This window comes from Hemicordylus capensis, chromosome 2 (genome assembly GCF_027244095.1).
Source record: "Hemicordylus capensis ecotype Gifberg chromosome 2, rHemCap1.1.pri, whole genome shotgun sequence".
Classification (NCBI taxonomy): Eukaryota; Metazoa; Chordata; class Lepidosauria; order Squamata; family Cordylidae; genus Hemicordylus; species Hemicordylus capensis.
The window spans coordinates 52,724,868-52,745,675 of record NC_069658.1 but is presented as its reverse complement, the minus strand read 5'-3'; the positions used below and the strand labels follow the sequence as shown (position 1 = coordinate 52,745,675).

General features: G+C 41.7%; 1 protein-coding gene across 16 annotated transcripts in view; it reads left to right on the top strand.

Annotated features, from left to right (window-relative positions):
* SSBP2 (single stranded DNA binding protein 2) overlaps positions 1-20,808 on the top strand; it is a 210,574-nt gene that overhangs the window by 185,163 nt on the left and 4,603 nt on the right. For all 16 annotated transcript variants that reach the window (XM_053288736.1, XM_053288741.1, XM_053288747.1 and 13 more), the window contains 5 exons: positions 5,948-6,002; positions 8,463-8,533; positions 9,865-9,943; positions 12,842-12,870; positions 13,790-13,888. In XM_053288736.1, the coding sequence (XP_053144711.1) occupies positions 5,948-6,002; positions 8,463-8,533; positions 9,865-9,943; positions 12,842-12,870; positions 13,790-13,888 (333 nt within the window). The remainder of the gene's footprint in view (positions 1-5,947; positions 6,003-8,462; positions 8,534-9,864; positions 9,944-12,841; positions 12,871-13,789; positions 13,889-20,808) is intronic.

Genomic DNA, 20,808 nt, shown 5'->3' with positions numbered 1-20,808 from the left:
AAGTCTCCCCTCGATACCGACCACTGCCACCAACCTTCAACATCGATACTGGCAAAAGTCAATCCCGCAGTACCTCTTGTTCCGACGGAGTCGAATGTACTCCTTACTTTGCTGGACTCGACATCGAACACTCCATCGACGTTGACATTTTTGGGTTTTCTTCTGGAAGCGGAGCCTCCAGAGCCTGCATCCTCGCTCGCTCATCCATCATCTAAACTGACAGCAGCCCACCTGCAGAGCCCTCTCCCGTGGTTTCACCCACATGGTTTCACCCACATGGGGTCGATCCAGGGTCTTGGTTCATCCTCACCGGCGGCTCCCTACACGTGTGATTCAGCCAGACCGTGGAAGCCTGCCTCTCAGTTTCCCCTGCCTGCAAAGTTACCTGTGATTGCATGTCCAAAACTCACCACAGTCTCCACCCAGACTAGTACCGCTACTCTGGCACACCAAGCCTTGCAGACTAGATCCATTGGGACGCGCTCAGTGTCCACGCAGACGGATGCCCCTGTCTATCACGGGACTGCTTCAGAAACACAGACCATAATACCTGCCTCACCATCTACCTCTCACTCTGACCATTGTGGTTCCTCCGATTTCGTATCAGACCAGGAGGAAGAGGAAGAAATTATTGTAGAACCACTGACTGATTTGGCCCCTGCCACTTATGTGTCGCCAGATGAGGAGCTCAAGACGTATCACAAACATGTGCGGGCTATGGCTGAGGCATTAGGGCTGGATCTTCGCTCAGAACTAGCCACCATAGATGACCCGGTCTATAATTTCATGCTTAAGACCCAATTAATAGCACCCGTTGCTTTGCCAATGCTTCCTGTTATAACGCGGGCCGCCAAGTGCGCCTGGGAGGTACTTCACACCTCCACCCCAACGTCTAAACGCCTGGAAAGCTTGTATCGTATCCAGGACAAGGATAATGCCTACCTCCACAAGCATCCTGCACCAAATAGTCTGGTAATTGATTGCGCCTCCACATCTAAAACTGGAAAGCGCTATACAGTGCCACCTGACAAGGACAGTCGAAAATTGGATCTTTTGGGCAGGAAGGTTTACTCAACCTCCTGTCTTTCTATCAAGGTGGCTAACTACTCCGCCTGTACAGCTAAATATAGCCACAGCATCTGGGAAACCTTTCTTACGGACTTGGACACTTTGCCCCCAGATGAATTTCAAAAGAAATTCTGCCGCACTTTGGAACGATCCGGTGACCTGACCAGACAGCTCCTTAGCATTCCCAAACACTTGGCAGAAAGTGCGTCCTGGGCAATGACAGCAGCAATCACTCTTCGCAGACATGCTTGGCTGCACTCCACTAATTTACAGCCCAATATGCAAGAAAAAATAGAAGGGTTGGCCTTTGATGGCTCTGGCCTTTTCAGCGAGGCAGTCGACTTGATGATGGAGCAACTAAAAAAATCGAAGTTTATGGCAAAAACTTTTACAAATCAAGCTTCCACTTCGACGCCCTACCAACCAAGGTTCCGCTCCTCCTTCCAGAGGCAGAGATCACCATACCATTGCTCAGCGCAAGTCCACCGACGCCCAGAAGCGTCCCTGAACCATCTGTCCGCTCACTGACACCTCCTCTTTCCCCATCCCTGCCTGCGGGCGTTCAACCATCATCTGTACCGCCACATTACATCAGACTGGTGAGCCATGCCCCCACATGGCACCACCTAACATCAGACCGCTGGGTCCTGAAGATCATATCCTCGGGGTATGCCATCGAATTCAGGACAATACCATGGTTCACGGGAATGAGGTTCACTCCTTCAACGTGTGCCTTACAGGAAGAGGTAAACGAGCTACTGCAAAAAGGAGCAGTAGCCCCAGTGTCGTGAGCAGACAGGCGGAGCGGCTTCTATTCCCGTTACTTTCAAATCCTCATGTGAGATGGGGGAATTTGTCCCATTATGGACCTCTGCCATTTAAACAAGTTTGTACACGTCCAGAAGTTTTGCATGATGGCATTGCAACAAATTCTTGCTCTCTTACAAGGAGAAAAGTGGCTTGCGACGCTGGATCTCAAAGACGCCTACTTCTACGTCAGCATCAGACCTCAACACCGGAAGTTCCTAAGGTTCACCATAGGAACCCAAGTGTTCCAATACAATGTATTACCCTTTGGACTGTCCACAGCCCCAAGGGTCTTTATGAAGTGCATGGCCCCAGTGATTGCCCACCTACGGACATTGGGGATTTCAATTTATCCATACTTAGACAATTGGCTCTTGACCTCAAAGAGCAAAGGCAAGTTACTTTCGCACATCCGCTGTGTATTGGACCTACTTAACGACCTGGGCATCCAGGTGAACTGGAAGAGGTCTCACTTGGACCCGGTCCCAGTAACCACGTACATAGGCGCAGTCTTGGACACAAACAGCCAAAGGGCATACTTGCCAGAAGAGCGATATGTATGCATTTGGGACCTAGTGGGTCTATGCCAATGATCCCCTGTTCAAACGGCTCACACAGTTCAACGCCTTCTGGGCCTAATGGCCTCTTGCAACACCGTCATCCGCTTTGCGGGCTTGAAAATGAGGAAACTGCAGCTGTGGTTCCTGTCTGTCTTCACCCGACCAGACACAGCCAGCGAAAACGTTTAGAGATCCTGTCCCTGGTCCTAGACTCACTCACCTGGTGGAAGGAAAGAAGGAATCTCCTTGAAGGCGTACCCTTCCAAACCCCGATTCCATCAGTCTGGCTGACGACAGACACCTCTCTTCAAGGATGGGGAACACATTGTGGCCACCACTGGACTCAGGGGAAGTGGACACCAAAACAAGCCGAATTGCACATCAATTTTCTCGAATTGCTAGTGGTTTTTCTTGCACTACAAGCTTTCCAACCGCTCCTCCAGGGCTCGTCCGTGCAAATTCAACTGGACAACACGACAGCTCTGGCTTACATCAACCGCCAGGATGGGATGGTGTCTTGCAGCCTGTGTGCCCTCGCTGTTCAAATATGGAATTGGTGCCTCCAGCACCGGGTCTCACCTGTGGCTGTCCACATCAAGGAGTTGGACAATGTCCTAGCAGACGACCTCAACCGGGTTTTCCTCCAGGACAAGCCCCAAGAATGGGAACTCAAATCATAGTATATCACCCCCATTTTCGACCGGTGGCTTCAACCGACGGTAGACTTATTTGCAACAGTCTTGAATACGAAGTATGCCCGCTTCTGTTCCAGAGCGGGACACGACCCACTGTCCTTGGGGGTTGCCTTCCAGTTGGACTGGACGAAGGAATTACGTACATGTTCCCCCCTCAGCCTATAATTGCCAGAGCGGTGGCTCATCTTCTAGCGACTCCCGTCCCTTGTATCCTAGTGACACCGTGGTGGCCAAGGCAGCCTTGGTTTCCACAGCTACACAGACCGTCCAAGAACAGGTACCAGCGCCTTCCACAGGTACCGGATCTGCTATCTCAAGACGACAGCCTCATTCTCCACCCGGACATACACACCCTGAGACTGACTGTGTGGCACGTAGGATTTTGAAAGAAATCCTCTTAAATCGCAGGAAGGAGTCCACCAAGCGAAATTATGCTAGTAAATGGCTCTGTTTCCGAAACTACGCAAGAACCAGGGTATTTTTGCCCCAGCATGTGTCTGTCAAGCAAGTATTACACTACCTCTCCTTGTTAAAGGCCCAAGGCCTGGCTAATGTTTCTTTGAAGGTCCACCTGGCTGCCCTGTCCTCACGTCACCCTGGTTCGGATGGCACCACCCTCTTTTCTCACCCAGAAAGTAAAGCTTTTTTGAAGGGCTTGGCTAACGTCTACCCTCCAGTTAAACCGCCTGTGGAACCTTGGAGTCTCTCCTTGGTTCTCTCCACACTCACTGAGTCGCCATTCGAACCCATGGCAACAGCGCCTGTAAAACTAGTCTCCTGGAAGACCACTTTCTTAGTCGCCATCATGTCGGCCAGACATGTTAGTGAGCTCGTGGCTCTGAGGAGTGACCCCCCCCCATACACTCGATTCTACCAGGATAAGGTCCTGATGTGCATGGACCCTACCGTTCGACCTAAGATAGTCTCGGGTTTCCATCTGAACCAGGACATTGCCCTCCCGACTTTCTTTAAGAGCCTATCTTCAGCTCTGGAAATGTCCATGCACTCTCTTGATCTGCGCAGGGCGCTCCTATTTTACCTGTCATGGACAAAGACCTTTTGCAACGCTTGTTTGTGGCCTATGCAGGATCCTCCAGGGGCACCTGCATCTCTCATCAACGGTTATCCAGATGGCTAGTGGACCTGATACTGTTTACATATAAGCTTCAGAACCAAACCCCTCCTGAAGCCATCAAAGCCCATTCTACCAGGGCCCACGCTTCCTTGGCTGCACACCTCTCCGGAGTGACCTTCATGGACATCTGCAAAGCAGCAACCTGGTCCTCCAAGACTACCTTCATGAAACATTATGCCATAGACGTTCGCTCTGCTGCAGAGGCCAACTTTGGGAGGAGTGTTTTTCAAAGGGTATTACCCTAATTGTTACTGCACCCTCCTCCTTTTTGGAGCTTGCCAAACACCCACTTCTTATGGGTCTCGACGGATCTCGACCCAGATAAACAGGTTGCTCACCTGTAACTGATGATCTGGTAGAGATCCGTCGACATCCATAAGACCCTCCCTTCCTACCCCTCTGCAGTAGTGTGCCAGGTGTGCAGCATTTGTTTCCATAAAGATCTTGTATGTATGTATGTATGTATGTGTGTGTGTGTATATATATATATATATATTAATTTAAAAAACCTTTCACAAACTCACCTGGATGGTCGTCACCTTGGCGGCGGTGATCCAAGAACTGAGAAATGTGCGTCCTGGCCGCCCTTAAGTAGCACACACAGAGCGTGGGGGCATGGCCAGGACACCCCGACAAGCTTCGGCATAGCTTCCGCATGGTCCCTGCGCAGGCGCAGTACCCACTTCTTATGGATGTCGATGGATCTCTACCAGATCATCAGTTACAGTTGAGCAACCTGTTTTTTCTCTTCCTCCTCCTCCATTTAGAATTACACGTGCTGTAGAGCTTTTCTATGCTGCCCCTTTCCTTCCAAGCCAATGGGAAGAGGCAAGAAACAGAATGGAACCTCAACATATGAGAGCCAAAGGAGGAAGGATGGAAAATGAGTAGGGTAGAGCAAGGGACTGCTGCTACACAGCTCACCTTGTCAGTGTCCTGTCCTGGTTGCCGGCGACACACAGGCAAGACCAATCCAGAGGTCCAAGAGAGCAAGTTAACTTGATACCAGCCAGAGGCAGACTGAGCCCTTATGTGCCTCTGAGCCAAGCTACTCCGCTTGAGTTCCTCTTCCCTGCCTGGAGAGTGGAAGCCTTAAAATGGCATCCTTCTAGCTTGGAGTCGGACCCTCCTTCTCCATGTTATCTGTTTCTGCCAAGCTTGTTGCCAGTGCTGGTGTGCAAATTTTGGGGGCATGATGATGTGGAAGAGGCCAGCCCTGTAGTGGACTCGGGTTCCAAGCATGCTTTCCCAGAGACCTCAGGCCCCAAAGAGCTAACTTTGTGGCTCCAACTCCAGGGCACGCTCATGTTCTGGTGGGGTGTCAAGAACCTGAGCTGGGGCTGGTCCTACCTCCTAAGCATCTGACTCCATGTAATTACTGAGAGCAGGGCTATGACAATCTGGGCCATGACAGTCATCCTTGCCACACTTTTCTGTTCGCCCTCATGTCCCGTGATAGGGACTTGAACTTTACAGTCCAATAGGTATTGGAGACCATTGGATTAGAGGTGGTTAATATTCTGTTGTATGAAAATGTGCCCCTTCTGTCAAGGCAAAAAGCTCTTTCTGATAAAAACTGATAAGATTTTAAAATCTTATCAGTTACCTCAATGTCTTGGATTATCGTTATTGTGATTTTAAAAAAAATTTCCATTCATGAAATGGTTTTGCTTTGTTTTTAGGGTCCACCAGGAGGGGGAGGGCCACCAGGAACACCCATCATGCCTAGTCCAGCAGGTATCTATTTTAACCAAAGAATGTAAAGACGATGTTTCGAAAATCAATTTCATTAAGAAAAAAAACCTTCACTTAAATATTACTAATACAATCAATTTCATTAAGAAAAAAACCCTTCTCTTAAATATTACTAATACATCACTTATACAGCATAAGAATATAAAAATGCACCGCACCCACACAAAAAGGAAAGGAAAAATACACAACTTATAATGCGGAGAACAGATTATACTTTTTGTAAACATTAGATTTATATCTGAACAATTTATGCCCTCTGCTAAATCTGAGGTTTCTGACACCCTTCCTTTTTTGCAGTCATAAGATAGAAATTTATTCATTGTGGCACAAAGTCCCACAGTTTTTGAACCATTTCCTGAACTTTGATAAGTCCATAGTTTCCCTATGCTGTTCATAATTTATTGTGGTTGCCACTATCATGACAACAGCAGCATCTCTGTTTCCTGAGAACTGCTCCTTTAAAATAGGTCATTAAGAATATATTTAGATATAATGTGAAAGTAACCTTCAATATATTATTTATTACATGTACCAACTGTGCCCAAAACTGTTTGACTGTAATGCAAGTCCATTAACAGGGTAAAGCACTTAAAATTGGAGTTCTGCTCCATTCAGACTTATTGATATTTTTAATAACTCTTTGGTTCAGTTCCAGCTTAGAAATTGGGTGGGTTCAGAACTTGTACAAAGCCAAGATTAAACCTTGGCTTTTGCATGATGTCCCCCAGCCTCCAGAGTACGTGCTGCACCTGGCCTTCCTGTCCCCTTTACCAGTCAGAAGTATTTTACTTGCAATTGTAGTTAGAAAGAAGCCAGGTTCATTCGTGTTATCCATTCTTGGCTTATTCAAACCACAGTGCTTCAAGTAAACCTAGATCTGAACACAAGATTTGAGGTGAGTTTCAGATCTAAGTTTGTTTGGAGCATTGTTAGAATAAGCCAAGGTTCTTTCTGTCCGCAAACACAAGTAGAATTTTTCTGACTTGCATGAGGGAAATGGGAAAGGGGAGCGCATACTCCAAAGGTCTGAGGGCAAAGTGTTTGTGAAATGAGCATTGTTCTAGCACAAGAAGATCATGTAGTTGTGCTAAAAAGGGAGAGATATGAGAGCTCTCTTCCAAGTATCTGAAGAGCTGTCACATAGAAAATGGAGCAGACTTCTTTTCTGTTGCCCTTGAGGACAGGAAGAGACCCAATGGTTTGAAATTACAAAGAGGCAAAGAAGTTAGACTAGTTGTTACAAGGAAATTCAATGATTTTATGAACCAATTTTAACATTTGCTATCTCTTTTCCTTGCCTTGCAAAAATGTCATCTAGTTTTTCTGTTAATTATTGAGCAAGAGGCAGCACACTTTCAATTTGACACTAATGGTTTTCATTGAGAGCACAAAGGCGGGAATTCCCAAACATCCAGAATTTCAACGCCATCAGTTAAATCTTATGCCCCTTGATCCAGCTTCTAAAAAACTATAACACAAGCAAGGAAGGGAGAGACATAGAAATCGGAAATATACTCAATGTACGTATTACAAAATACCTAGTAAACAAGAACTGTTTGCCCACAGTCCATTGCAAAATTGTTTCTGAATCCAGCTCAAAGTTGTGTCTCTCTGGATCACAGCAAATTCTCTGTGCACCTCTTTAATTCTTCTACTTTGCTGGTCCAAACCTTGCTTGACCTATGCTTCTTCCATAAAAGTTAGAGGTGTGAGAATTAATAGCCAGTATGATTTGTGGCTTTCAGCCTGAGTAATCTGGATTAGAGTCTGACCTCATTTGTGGGGCTAAGTGGGTGGTCTTATACAAGTCACTCAGCCTCTGTTCTTAATCTGTAATGTGTAGATTGTAATTATCTCTCTAATTATAATTATCTTATAAGGCAGCTGCCTTATAACCCCAACCCCAGCACAGCATCCCTCCATTTGCCCCCTGCTAACCGAGCAAAGAGGCACCTTTTAAAAGTGGTGATTCTCTTATATTTAGCAGGGGGAAAGCAACTGGCCCTATCCAACCCCAACACATAATCCCTCCAGTGGCTGTTGCTGGTCTCTATCTCTTTGTAGATTGTGAGCCCTTTGGGGTCAGGGGACCATTTTATTTATGTATGTAAACCGCTTTGAGAACTTTGGTTGAAGAGCGGTATATAAATATTTGTTGTAGTAGTAGCAGTTGTTGTAGTGAGGTCAAACATTTATATTATAACGTGTGAAGTTGAAAGATGCAAACTGCATCTGGTTCTATGCAGTATTTTATCCTGCTTTCCTTTTAAGAGCATGCATTAAATCCCAGCAAATTCAGCTCCTGGCCATGACCTAGCCAAGAGCTGCTTATGAAGGAAATCCCTTATAAAGAAAGAGTTCTATTGTATTATTGGCACTATCTGTGTCTTGAATGACACTTCATTGAAAGTGCTTAATCTTCTGAAAATATCTTTGTTTCAGATTCAACCAACTCTGGAGACAACATGTACACTTTAATGAATGCAGTACCTCCTGGACCCAACAGGCCTAATGTAAATATCCAAAATTAAATAAATATATTTAAATTGTGCAGCTTGCCCCAACAATCAAAATATAAACACTTTTTCTTATATATGCCCACTCTCATTTTCTTCATGTGGAAGAACATATACACAACTGCTGCTTACGAGGCCAGCACCACTGAATTTTGACAGTGCAGCAGTGGGTGCAACAAGGGCCATGTTCCTATGCAATTATGCTTACAAAAATATTGCTTATAAGGAATATCTGCAGTTGTTTATGTAATTTTGTGGGGAAAGGATTTGTTTTACTGTTAATGATAGGGTTCCAGAGCATGATCTAAGGGCACTTTGCTGAAGCTAAGCAGAACTTGGTACATCAGTGCCTGGCAAGAAGTCCTTCCAAGCACTGGACGGACTCTTTCCAAGAAACCCATGTATGCAACCTTTGGGCGTAGCTCAGTGATGGAGCATCTGCTTTGCATTCAATCCCTGGCATCTCCAGATAGGGCTGAGAAAGACTCTTGCCTGAAACCTTGGAGAAGCTGCTGCCAGTCAGTATAGACCAGAAGTTCCCACTCTTTTTAAACAAATGTAGCCCTTCTGTCACAAACCTTCAGCTCAAGTATCCCAAAGAGTGAGGGGTGTGGGTATGTGTTTGGGTGTATGTGTGTACGCATACATACATTTAAATGTGTTAAATCTGTGGTGAGAGTGAGTTAGAGAGTCACTGGCTTACATCTATACTGTTACTTAAAATTAATGCATGATTGAAATTAATGGGATAATTTTACTTGTCTTATTAATGTCAATGGGAGTACTCAGTGCTAATTTTCTGAAACCTGTCAGTCAGGCTGAGGGGAGAGGAGGAGAACGCTGAGGGGAGAGGAGGAGAAGCCCTTCAGGTTTTCAGCATCTTAGAGCTCTAATTCTGCCCTCATCAGAACATAACAGAGGAGGAGAGTCTTCACCCTCCTCTTCTTCAGTAGACACATTGCTAAGGATGCATTGGCTTCAAAATGGTAATCCTCAGAAGGGGAACAAAAAGTGTGACTGTAGCATGGGGAGGCAGGAGAGCTCTGAATACTCCCTAGGAGCCCTTCAAGAACCCTTAGGGTAACAAGTGCTCCCTGTTGGGAATGCCTGGTGTAGACAATACTCAGCTAGATGGACCAATGATCTGACTCAGTTTAAGGCAGTTTTCTATGTTCCTGTGATATTGGCAATTATATTTTGATAGAAGATTGTATGTCCTCTTCTAAGTTAAGTCTAAGGAACTTGTTGATGCTGGTTATTCTCTACTGCATGTTCCTCTTCAAAGGAAATTTCTAGCATGTAGTATGATGCATTTTTACTCTTTGCAGTTTCCAATGGGACCAGGGTCTGATGGTCCTATGGGTGGATTGGGTGGAATGGATTCACATCATATGAATGGATCATTAGGTAAGGATAATTCAGCTTGGGGGCTTTTAGGCTACGGTACTTGTTCAGTTTGGAAGGCCTCATCACTTTCAAATTTTCCTTTGCATCCTACTAGAGTGTTTAAGCTACTAGCAGGACTGGGGCACACAAATAAAGTCTTTATTTACTTTGGCTATAATTTTTCTTCTTCTTCTGGTTTTCATATTTACCTTATTCTTTGGCATAAATGCCGCACCATTGGAAAATGGCTGAGATTTTTTCAAACGCCATCAGAAACGCTGCATCAGCATAAACGCCACAGCTAAACCAGCAAGTAAATTACACAACTCCTTTCTATTTCACATGGAGTGCCATTTGCAATCCCCATGGGGGCATTTCGGCTCTCTCCTCTGCCGAAGGGGTTTGCTTGGGTGGGGGTGCCCAGGTTGGGCCCACAATGAGGCCATGGCCATATTTAGTGGCCGGTGCGGGTGCCACTAGGGGAAAGGCACTTTTAAGTATAAATTAGAAGGTGCTTACCTGTACCACCAGCCCTGAAAGCTCTTCCTGGTAGCAGCGGAGGATCGACTTTGCCACTCTTCTGTGGCCGCTAAATATGGCCATGGCCCCGCCGCAGGCCCAACCTGTCCACCCCCTTCAGCAGGGAAGAGAACAAGGGACCGAAATGCCCCCACATGGAGCGCAAATGGCTCTCCATAAGAATGGGAAGGGCGGGTAGCGGAGCATACAAACTCAGGGCCAGCAAGGCCCAGCTGTGCTGTCGCTGCTCCTCCGCTGCCACCTCTGTTCCTTTTGTCACCACGCCTCCTTCCATCACCCCTCAATTCCGGCATAAACACCGCATCAGCGTAAATGCCGTAGGCACTTTAAAATAACTTTTAAGAACATACGTGCTGTAACATTCCTGATGAAAAATATAGTACTAAGCAATTACCATAAGAAAATTCCTATGATGGGGAGCCCCAACCTAGGTTTCAACCTAAAATAAAAAATTGATCTAAGACCAAAGTACTAAAAAATCAAGAGTGGGAAAACCTGTTCAGGCTTAGGAGCAAGAATTTCTCTCAGTTAACCAGTCTTCTGAAGAGCAGTGCACACAACTGTTTCACTGTCTACTTCTTCTCCTTGCTCATATAAAATAAAATAATCTTTCTAGTTTGCCACAAAGAGAAACTGACAATTAAGCATAAAAAGAATGGCCAACAAAACTTCTGCTTATGAGAAATGATTTAGATGTCCTTTTGACACAAGCAGTATGGAAAAATAGCCACCGCCAGCAGATGGTACTTTGTTTGACCAGTAAATAACAGAATGCAAGGGAAAAGGCACATTTGTATTTTGAGTAAACATGACAGCTCAAGAAAGTACATGCTGTTACGCCAGCACTACATCACATCTAAAAGGCCAAAAGTTAAGAATAACAAATCAAGCAAATCTACTGTCTATTTATAAAAAGAATAACTTGTAACTCAGTTGCAACAAATATTGGTTTACAGTGGGCAAGGGCTCAAAATCCCAAGGTAATAAAGTATTTAAAACATCCACAGAAATTTTATCATATTTAACATATTTATATACCGCCCAAAACACAAGTCTCTGGGCGATTTACAGTACAATAAAAACAACAAATAAAAAGGTTGTTTAACATTACAACAATTTAAAATTTAAAACAACATTAAAATTATTAAAAACCATCAAACTATTAAAACAGTATCTAATTAAAAGCCTGGGTGAACAAATGTATCTTGACTGCCTTTTTAAAAGTTGTAAGAGATGGAGAGACTCTTATTTCAGTAGGGAGCATGTTCCAAAGCCTCGGGGCAACAGTGGAGAAGGCCCGTCCTTGAGTAGCCACCAGACGAGCCAGTGGCAACTGCAGACAAACCTCTCCTGATTATCTCAATGGGTGGTGTGCTTCATAGCGAAGAATACGTTCTCTTAATATAGAAATAATATATTAAGATGATTTATAAAATATATAAATAAGAGAAGATGTTCTCTTATATATAAAAGCAACATATAACCTCAAAAAGATGAAATGGCTGAAGAGTATTTGGTCATTAAACCATCACAAAGGTAGTCATCAAAACTTCAGCAACCCATATTTATTTTATTTTTATTTTATTTACTTATATTTATGTATTAATTATTACATTTCTGTACTGACCCATCCAACAACTCTGTGCGGTTTACAAACTCAAAACAAAATATAATCATTTAAAAATCAAAACCACATAAAATCTAAACAATTCAAACACCATTTAAAACAGTTAAAACAATTTAAAAAACCCAGGTCTGGCCTTATGAAGCATGAGAAGGCAGTTTTTGTGTTAGATACTTTCTGCAGAACATGTTAGCCCACACTTTCAGTCAGGTTATCATTTTTGACTAACAATACAGCTTCAAATAGTAGTATTCAAATTGTACTCAGATCTCAAATGCTAAAAGAATGACTGGTTTAAAATATAAAATACATGTTTTATGTTTAAAATCAAATTGTCATTCTTTTAGCATCTGAGTTTGAACAATACTATTTGAAACCGCTGTTTGCGCACTGCCATTAAAAGTACAAACCCCACCAGGATCCCTTCCTTTACATCCCTTTCCTTTGCCCTACAATTGATAAATTCCTAGAATCACATAAAACAAGTTCTCCAAAATTTTCTTTGATAGTTGGACTAGAATGTTATGTTATAGTAATAATTGCTGCTGTTGGTGTGTATCTACAGTATTTCTAAAATTTCGATCCTACATAGCTAGCCAACAAGGCTCTTGTCATGGTGCATTTATGATGATCTTAGATACACCTAAACTCATTGTTGCATAATGGAAGGTGGTGGTGGGGGGTTGATTTTGAAAATGTAGAATTCTCAAACTGATGAGAATTATAACTAAACTGAATATTAATTTTAATTTAAGGCTCAGGAGACATGGACAGTATCTCAAAAGTAAGTATGCATTTAATTTTAACACAGTTTTTTCACCAAGGAAATGTGTTATAGTTGTTGCTTTTTAGAAGTCTAGTTTAAACTTAATTGTTATCAAGGGATACATTGTTATCCTTTGTATCAAAAGATTGTACAAGCAGAATTATTTATTAGAGAGTTAAATTAAATCTTTAGTGTACAAATTCTGTATAATAAAGATTTAATTTTATTCTCTAATAAATCACAGGTGTATTCCTTTTTTGACCTCTCACTCTTGACTTAAGCATAATACTTGCACAACAGGATTTACTACTAATCAACAATTTAATGCCAACTGCAAATCTTGGTCAGGATTAATCAAGTTTAAGTTTGATGTTTATGTCAACAGTTCACTGCGGTTATGGCCATACTGGGAAATTCACATGCAACAGAAGAGGTGCTGGAGGGAGAGAGTTCATACTCATGGCTAAATCATTTTTAACCATGGTTAAAAGATTATCAGAAGCATTTCATATATCCTAGCCTCAATTCAGTTTGCTATATAAGTTTATTGTAATGTCAAACAAGGAAGCTGTTTTATATTTGGTTCATAACTTGAGGAGGATTCCCCCCCCCCGGGACTTATGATGCTCGCCATTCAAAATTAATTTTATAATGTAGGATAGGTGGGAGCATTATCATTCCACAAGCACCAATAACTGGTTGGTTTGCGCCCACCCACCCCTCCGCACTCCTACACACAGCATTCTACTCTATACATGGTGTCAGATTTATTATAATCTGTGTTTGGAAGCCTATTTCTGGTTTTGAATCACCATTACTAGATTGAGGCATTGATGAGATGCTTGAGGGTTTATGTTTTCATCCTCAGATTGCTCAATTTACACACTGGACACTGTTCTGAAGCATACAGTTTGCCTGTCCTCTTTTTTCCAAACAGAACTCACCCAGTAATATGAGCATGAGCAATCAGCCCGGGACCCCTCGCGATGATGGTGAAATGGGTGGAAACTTCCTAAACCCCTTTCAGAGTGAAAGTGTAAGTACTATGTTTGATTTTTGGTTGCTATATAACAACTTTTGCAATTGTGCTCACTTCCAGGATTTCCATTTCAGGATTAATTCTTCGCCCACTTAACATGTGCATAAATGCTGTTCAATTTCTACATGCCTAAGAGGTTTAGATTGGAGCCTCAGTTTTGTGGCATTCCCCATTATTATTAATCATAACGTTAATAATTGTTTTTATGCAGCACTTGTAGCTTCTTAATTTTACATGCTTGTCACCACGAAATTTTGGTAGATCACAAATTGTCAGATTGCAAAATGGAAATAAGGTTGAAAGATAGTGATTTATGCAAGGCTGTTCAGTGGGTCTGTTGCTGAACCAAGCTTTGAGCTAAGGACTAAATAGGAACCAGACGTTCAGATGCCTGTAACTTTACCCCAATGGCCATTTTTAAAGAGAAAGCTGCTTCTAAATGGGTGATTGGGGTTGAAGAAAAAGTAGGGGAAATGAAGTACTTAATTCTTTCCTGGCCCATCATTCCCCTGCTCCAAATTAGTGGATTTCTACTACTTTTCCAGATGTTTGTAGCCAATAGCCCCACTGATCCTGAGCTAAGTTTGCTGCAAATTTTTCTGCAGTTTGTCAGGAGGTAGTTCAATGACATACACTCAGCTTTGTAAGCAGACAGTTTAAGAATTGGAGGCTCTAGTGTTCAGAATTTTATATAAACTTGGGGCCATGATGGCAAAAAATGTCTAGAAGAGATGTACAGTATAATAAAATACTTAATGGAAGCACTGTGAAAATGCAGAATAGATGTGAATTGTTTTAAAAATGTGTGCTGAGGTTCTACTTATGGATAAAATTGATTATGTAGCCCAAAGTAGCCCATCAGTTGGATAATACTTAGTCACTTCTCTCTCAGCCTAACCTACTTCACAGGGTTGTTGTGAGGAGAAATTCAAGTATGTAGTTCATCGCTCTGGGATCCTTGGAGGAAGAGCGGGATATAAATATATAAATAAATAAATAAATAAATAATATACACCATTTCCCCCCATTTAACCTGCCATCAGCTACTGTGCAAGAGTCAGTCATAAATCTATTGAAGCAATGTTTCTGATTGCAAACCATTGCTTACCTTTTCTTCTTCTTTTGCCTATCAGCGGTAGTACTCCTGGTTCTTTGTAAATATGCCCCATGTTTTAATTCCATGAAAAGTAGAAAGAGAGCAAATGCATAGGTGTTTACGTTACACAAACATTTTAAAATAGATGACTGCATGTGTTTTTATTGGGAAACGGTAGGATTTGGCTTAATGGCAACATTAGAGGTAAATAATGAAACAAAGCGAGTACATACAAAAATATCATACACAGGATTACATATCATGCTTTAATGTCTCACTGGATTGAAGTGAGTTACAGATCTCGTGTTATCTGAAAAAAGTAGGTTAGAATAAGCCAAAATTGGCCAGTTCAGATGACACGAACAATCTGCACTTATTTTAACCTGAAAAGGAAGTTGCTGCTTGCCTGAGGAAGGGAGAGCACATGTTCCCCAAGCCTAAGGACATTGTCTGGAGCCCAGCTTTATCCAGGGTTCAGTGTGATGCCTGAACCAGCCCATTGTTCTGCTATCTTACATAATATTGACTGGAAATAGTGTACCTTAGGGATGTGCGGACCGGTCCGGGGCTTCAGGGTTGAACCGAACCACCCCACCCCACCCCCACCCCCGGTTCTGTAGGACCGGATCTGGACCGCCGGGTCTGGTCCGGCCGATCCACAAATTTTCTTTTATTTTATTTTTAAAATTAAAGTATATTTAAAATACCTTTAGCCCCTTCAGAGGGCTTGCTGAGGACGCCGGGGGGGGGGTCCGCACGGGTTCCCTATCCCCCCACCAGCCATCCTTATCACCGCTGTGGACAGGTAATTGACCATTATCGGCCTTTTCGGGTCTCCGTATGAGTGTGCGGCGGCCACCAAAATGGCAGCCGCGCGCTCATACGGAGGCCCGAAAGGGCTGAAAATGGTAAATTACCCGGCCACGGCGGTGAGAAGAATGGCCAGCGGGGGGGAAACGTACCTGTGTGGACACACACACACACCCTGCAGCCTCAGCAAGCCCCCCAAAGGGGCTAAAGGTATTTTAAATATACTTTAATTTTTAAAAAGAAAATTTGCGGACCAGGGGCGGGTTCGATGGGGGGCCGGACCGAACTGGCCCAGTGCAGTTCGAGGCTGGTCTGGCCTTGAACCGGGCCAGCCGGTTCCATGCACACCCCTCGTGTACCTACTTGTATCCAAACAAGAGTACTACAAAGAACTCAGTTTTTGAAATCAGTATATACTCCAGAGACAGAATCACTTCAGTGGCATGAGATCAAACTGCAAAAAAAAGGAAAAGGTTCAAAACCAAAATACGATTTGACTGGAATCAGCCTTTTACAGTTCATTTGTAGATTGTGTCACAGTTATGCCCTCTTGTTGTCACAAGACAATATGAAGGCAGTATTACTCCTAATGTATGCATGGAGAGATCCTGACAGCACGTTAATTTAAAAAGATGAGGCCATAATGCACATTTGTCCACAGCTGAAAGAATTATCAGTCCTTTCAATAAGACCCGTTTAGTGTGTTTAAGTGCAGTGGGTGTTCAAGTGTGATTACAAATTATTCTCTACCTGCTGAATAGAGAGGTGAAATTGTACTGATGTACTATTTGAAGCAGCAACTGCTTTCTGCTATTCTGAAAATTTTATTGTCCATAAAGAAAAAATAATCTGAAAACATGTAGTGATGATGTCAAAACAAAAGCATTGATATATCAGCAAATATATCATATTAAAACAAATGTTTTCACCAAGGCTTCTAAGAGACGAAATAGAACGATATCTTATTTGAACAATATCTTGTCCTAGTATTTGAGAGCACTTTTATACCCCCTCTTTCCTGTAATACTCAGATTCCTATAATACTTAGGCAAATCTGAACATATCAGCAGCTCTGGACTTTTATCTTTTCAGAAGTTAAGATTGCATTGTTGATTCCCCCCCGCCCCCAAAAAATTGTGTAATAATTCTTGGCATGGATTTTCTTAGAAGCTGCATGATGCTTCTTCAACATTTAGTGTACCTTGTAGACCAACATTTGGTAACACTAGAGACATTTTTTTAAAAAGAGGGCTAAGCTTATAATAAATTATAAATTGAACTATTTGGCTTTGGCACAAATTAGTATCCTGCTGTCAGCACAAGCGTGTAGAAATAGTATTATGGAGCATCTTATTGTTTGCAAGCTATTACATTTTTGTGTAGGAGCAGAACACCACAATACAGATAATTCTTTCCAGCGGTGACTACAAAGCAGCAGTTTAGAAAGCCACCAATTAGAGATCCCTGGGAGCTTATGAAGCATCAGTGTTCTTGAAGCTAAAAAGGTTGGGGACCACCTGGGAACTCTATGTCCACCTTGTAACCTTGGATTACAAGGGAGAACAGCATTATTGTTATATATGTGTGTGTGTGTGTGTGTGTGTGTGTGTGTGTGTGTATTTGTTTCTGCAAAAGAAAGTCATGCTTCCCGATTACCTACAGATTCCAAATTTTGCATGGCCAATCCTGCCACTTAAATAAACTGAATAATAATAATAATTATTATTATTATTATTACATTTATATCCCGCTCTTCCTCCAAGGAGCCCAGAGCGGTGTACTACATACTTGAGTTTCTCTTTCACAACAACCCTGTGAAGTAGGTTAGGCTGAGGGAGAAGTGACTGGCCCAGAGTCACCCAGCTAGTTTCATGGCTGAATGGGGATTTGAACTCAGGTCTCCCTGGTCCTAGTCCAGCACTCTAACCACTACACCACGCTGGCTCTCATTAACTTAAATTAACTTTTTACATTGGCATATGCTGGGAGACCAGTTTAAATACTTGGTTTTTTCATTTTAGAAGAAATGCTGAATGATCTTATTTTATCTGTTGTTCTCAACAGATTTTTAACACTCAATAATCAGATCAATAATTCAAAAACGACATCATGCCCACGAAACGCAGATCTTTCTCAGATCCAAATGTAATATGATTCAAATTTACTATGTTATGGTAATAATTCAGTAAAATGAATAATGTTTGATGTTGAAATTCTACAAATTTAGAACTGTTCTTTTACTTCCCTTTTGCAGTAAAAAATCTGTGGCATATATTTAATTTATTTAACTTTCCTATAAGTCTAATCTATGCAACATGACTTTGCCCAGTTAACGATGGGCCTCACCTCCTAGTAATAAATAATGTAAGAAAAATATTTTTGTTTTTATTTTTTACCCCACTTTTCAGCAAACCATTTTTACAAAGCAGTATACAATAATAAACTTATCCAAATTAAAATACAATGGCTGACATCCAGAGCAGCAGAGCAGAGCACTTTAGGCTAGGTTGTGCAAATTGTGGAGCTTGTGCTCCAGACTAGTGTTGCACTATTGCGGCACATTTATTTTAGTAGAACCTTTTGCTCAAGAGTGCTAAAGTGCAATCGTGTTGTTACTCAGATTCCCATATTTTAACCCAACCAAGTTAACTTATTGCACTACTTCAGATTTGCTCATTCTGCAAATGCTGTGTGGCTGTGGATGTCAGCCACTGAAAGCATTTTGTGGCTGGGTTCCAATTCAGCCTTGTTAGCAAACAGTTGTACATTGATAGAATGCTATGGTGATCACCTTGGATAATTAGTTTCTTCATGTTTCTCCCTGTTCCTGTTTTGTTTCAAATTACAATAAACTTTCCTTGAGACATTAAAACAATATTTGTAATCTTGTTGTGAGTGCTATTGTGAGTGCTATTTTGTTACATACTATTTCTTTTTTTCCTAATGTTGTCTCTAGACCAAATTATACTATTTTTTCATGAAAATGCATTCATTCACTTATTTAAATACATGTTTTCTTATCAACCTTGCATGAAATTGAAATGGCGTACATATATCTGCAAGGAACCATGAATGCTAGTATTAATAAGCAAGCAACATCACCTGAATAGAGAAGGCTGATTATTGCACAAGTATCTGATATCAGGTTAAATGAGGAAAATGTTTATGTACTTAGTACTTTGTACTTAGATGGGCCCAAACTCTAGAATCTGTGAATATCCATCCACAAGGAAAACAGCTTTTTAATACCCATTTGGCACTATTTTGCATTTTTACATGATGTGTTCAGTAATTGTTTCTTTATATTGTATCTCAGTCACTTTTTAATCCCTTTGGCTCCATTTTAAACAAATAAAAGTTACTGCCTCGAACTCTTAAACCAGCAGGGCACAAAGACTGGTTTTAGGGTGGTTTCTTTTAATGCATCCTGACAAACTGCAGGAAAATTTGTAGAGAATACCAAGGATAATGGGGCTACATAAAGCCACTGGAAAAAAAGTAGCTCTCAAGCAATTGAATGAAAATATATTTCCTGCTTGCCAGATAGCATATTTAGGTCAGAGTAAACAAAGATGCCCTCTAGTGTTCATTCACAAACAAAACATGATGAAGAAGAAAACAGAGTTTCATGGTTCTTTAAGTATATGTACTTAATGTTTTTTCAAGTTAATTTTTTTAATTCATACTTAATTCTGTAGAAGCAGGGCTTTTCTTTCAGTCATGGCTGACCCATCAGCAGCTCTCATTATATCAACAGGTTTGCTGCAATTAGACTTAAACTCTGTTGTAAACAATAATGTGAATTACTTATGCCAGATCTGACCTACTTGTATAAAACTTTAGCTTTAATCAGGGGCAGTTCTATTTTTCTTGATTCAAACCAAGCAGCAAAATTTCATAAACAATATTTTCATTTTTATTTCCCAAATAGTTACCTCTAGGTAACTAGAAGAACTATTTTAAATTGTTTTAATTGACCACTTGCCACAAATATGCCACTTGTATAAATTAACAGTGGGGGGGGGGGAACAGCTGTATTAATGGTCTGTACAAGAAGTGATAATTCAAAAACTGAAATGACCTGCCTGATTAGATAAAAATCAAAATTCAGTTCTAATTGGACATCACAAAGTCTGAATGAATTGGTGTGTTAAGTCATTTGATTTGATGTATGATTTTTCTCATGGTTATGAGATTCTGATCTTGCAGGATCTTCCTGCATCCTGCTTGGCTGGTTTTAAGGACTTCCTTCCTGCTATGAAGCTAAACTGTAAGTTAGAGAGACTAGTTTCAGACCCCAACTCCATCATAAAACTCATGTGAGTTTTGGCCAGTCACTATCGCTTAACCTAACTTACTTCACAGAGCTGAGGGTACTATTGGGATGGAGAGTACCCTGTATGCTACCCTGATCTCCTTGGCTGAAGGGTAAAAGAATTAAAATGTAGTAAAAATTAGATTTTTAAAAAACAATTCTACAGTTTGATCTTGTCTTTAGCTTTTTAATCCTTCCAAACCTCACTGAGTCTTTGAACTCTAAATGCAACTAAAATGTTAATAAGCTTCCTCTGAATCTCTATTAAAAGTTTACGAACCTATAGATATATCCTTACGCTGTCCCAGTGATTTTTAAGCTACTGTTAATGTAGCCATCAGATAAAGAAATCAGCTTTCCCCAGTTAGGACACCAGCATCATTGGAAGTTTCCCCTAAAAATGACAGGATTTGGTATGGCATTTCATATATTTAGCAATTAGATTTCATTTATTAATTCAGCAATGCAATTATGAGTGATAGTCTTCATTGATACAAGTAAACCTGTTGTTCCAAACAATGCATGTTGGGCTAGTTTCTGTTATGAATATCTACATATTAAACAAAGTTAAAGTACTTTTCTGGAATAAAGCCAAAGTCTCCATTGCCACCATAGGAGAATCAAACTAACTCAGTGTGGGAAAATGTTAATGTGTTTAAGTGTTAAAAGTCAATGTTCCTCAGATTGCACTTGAAG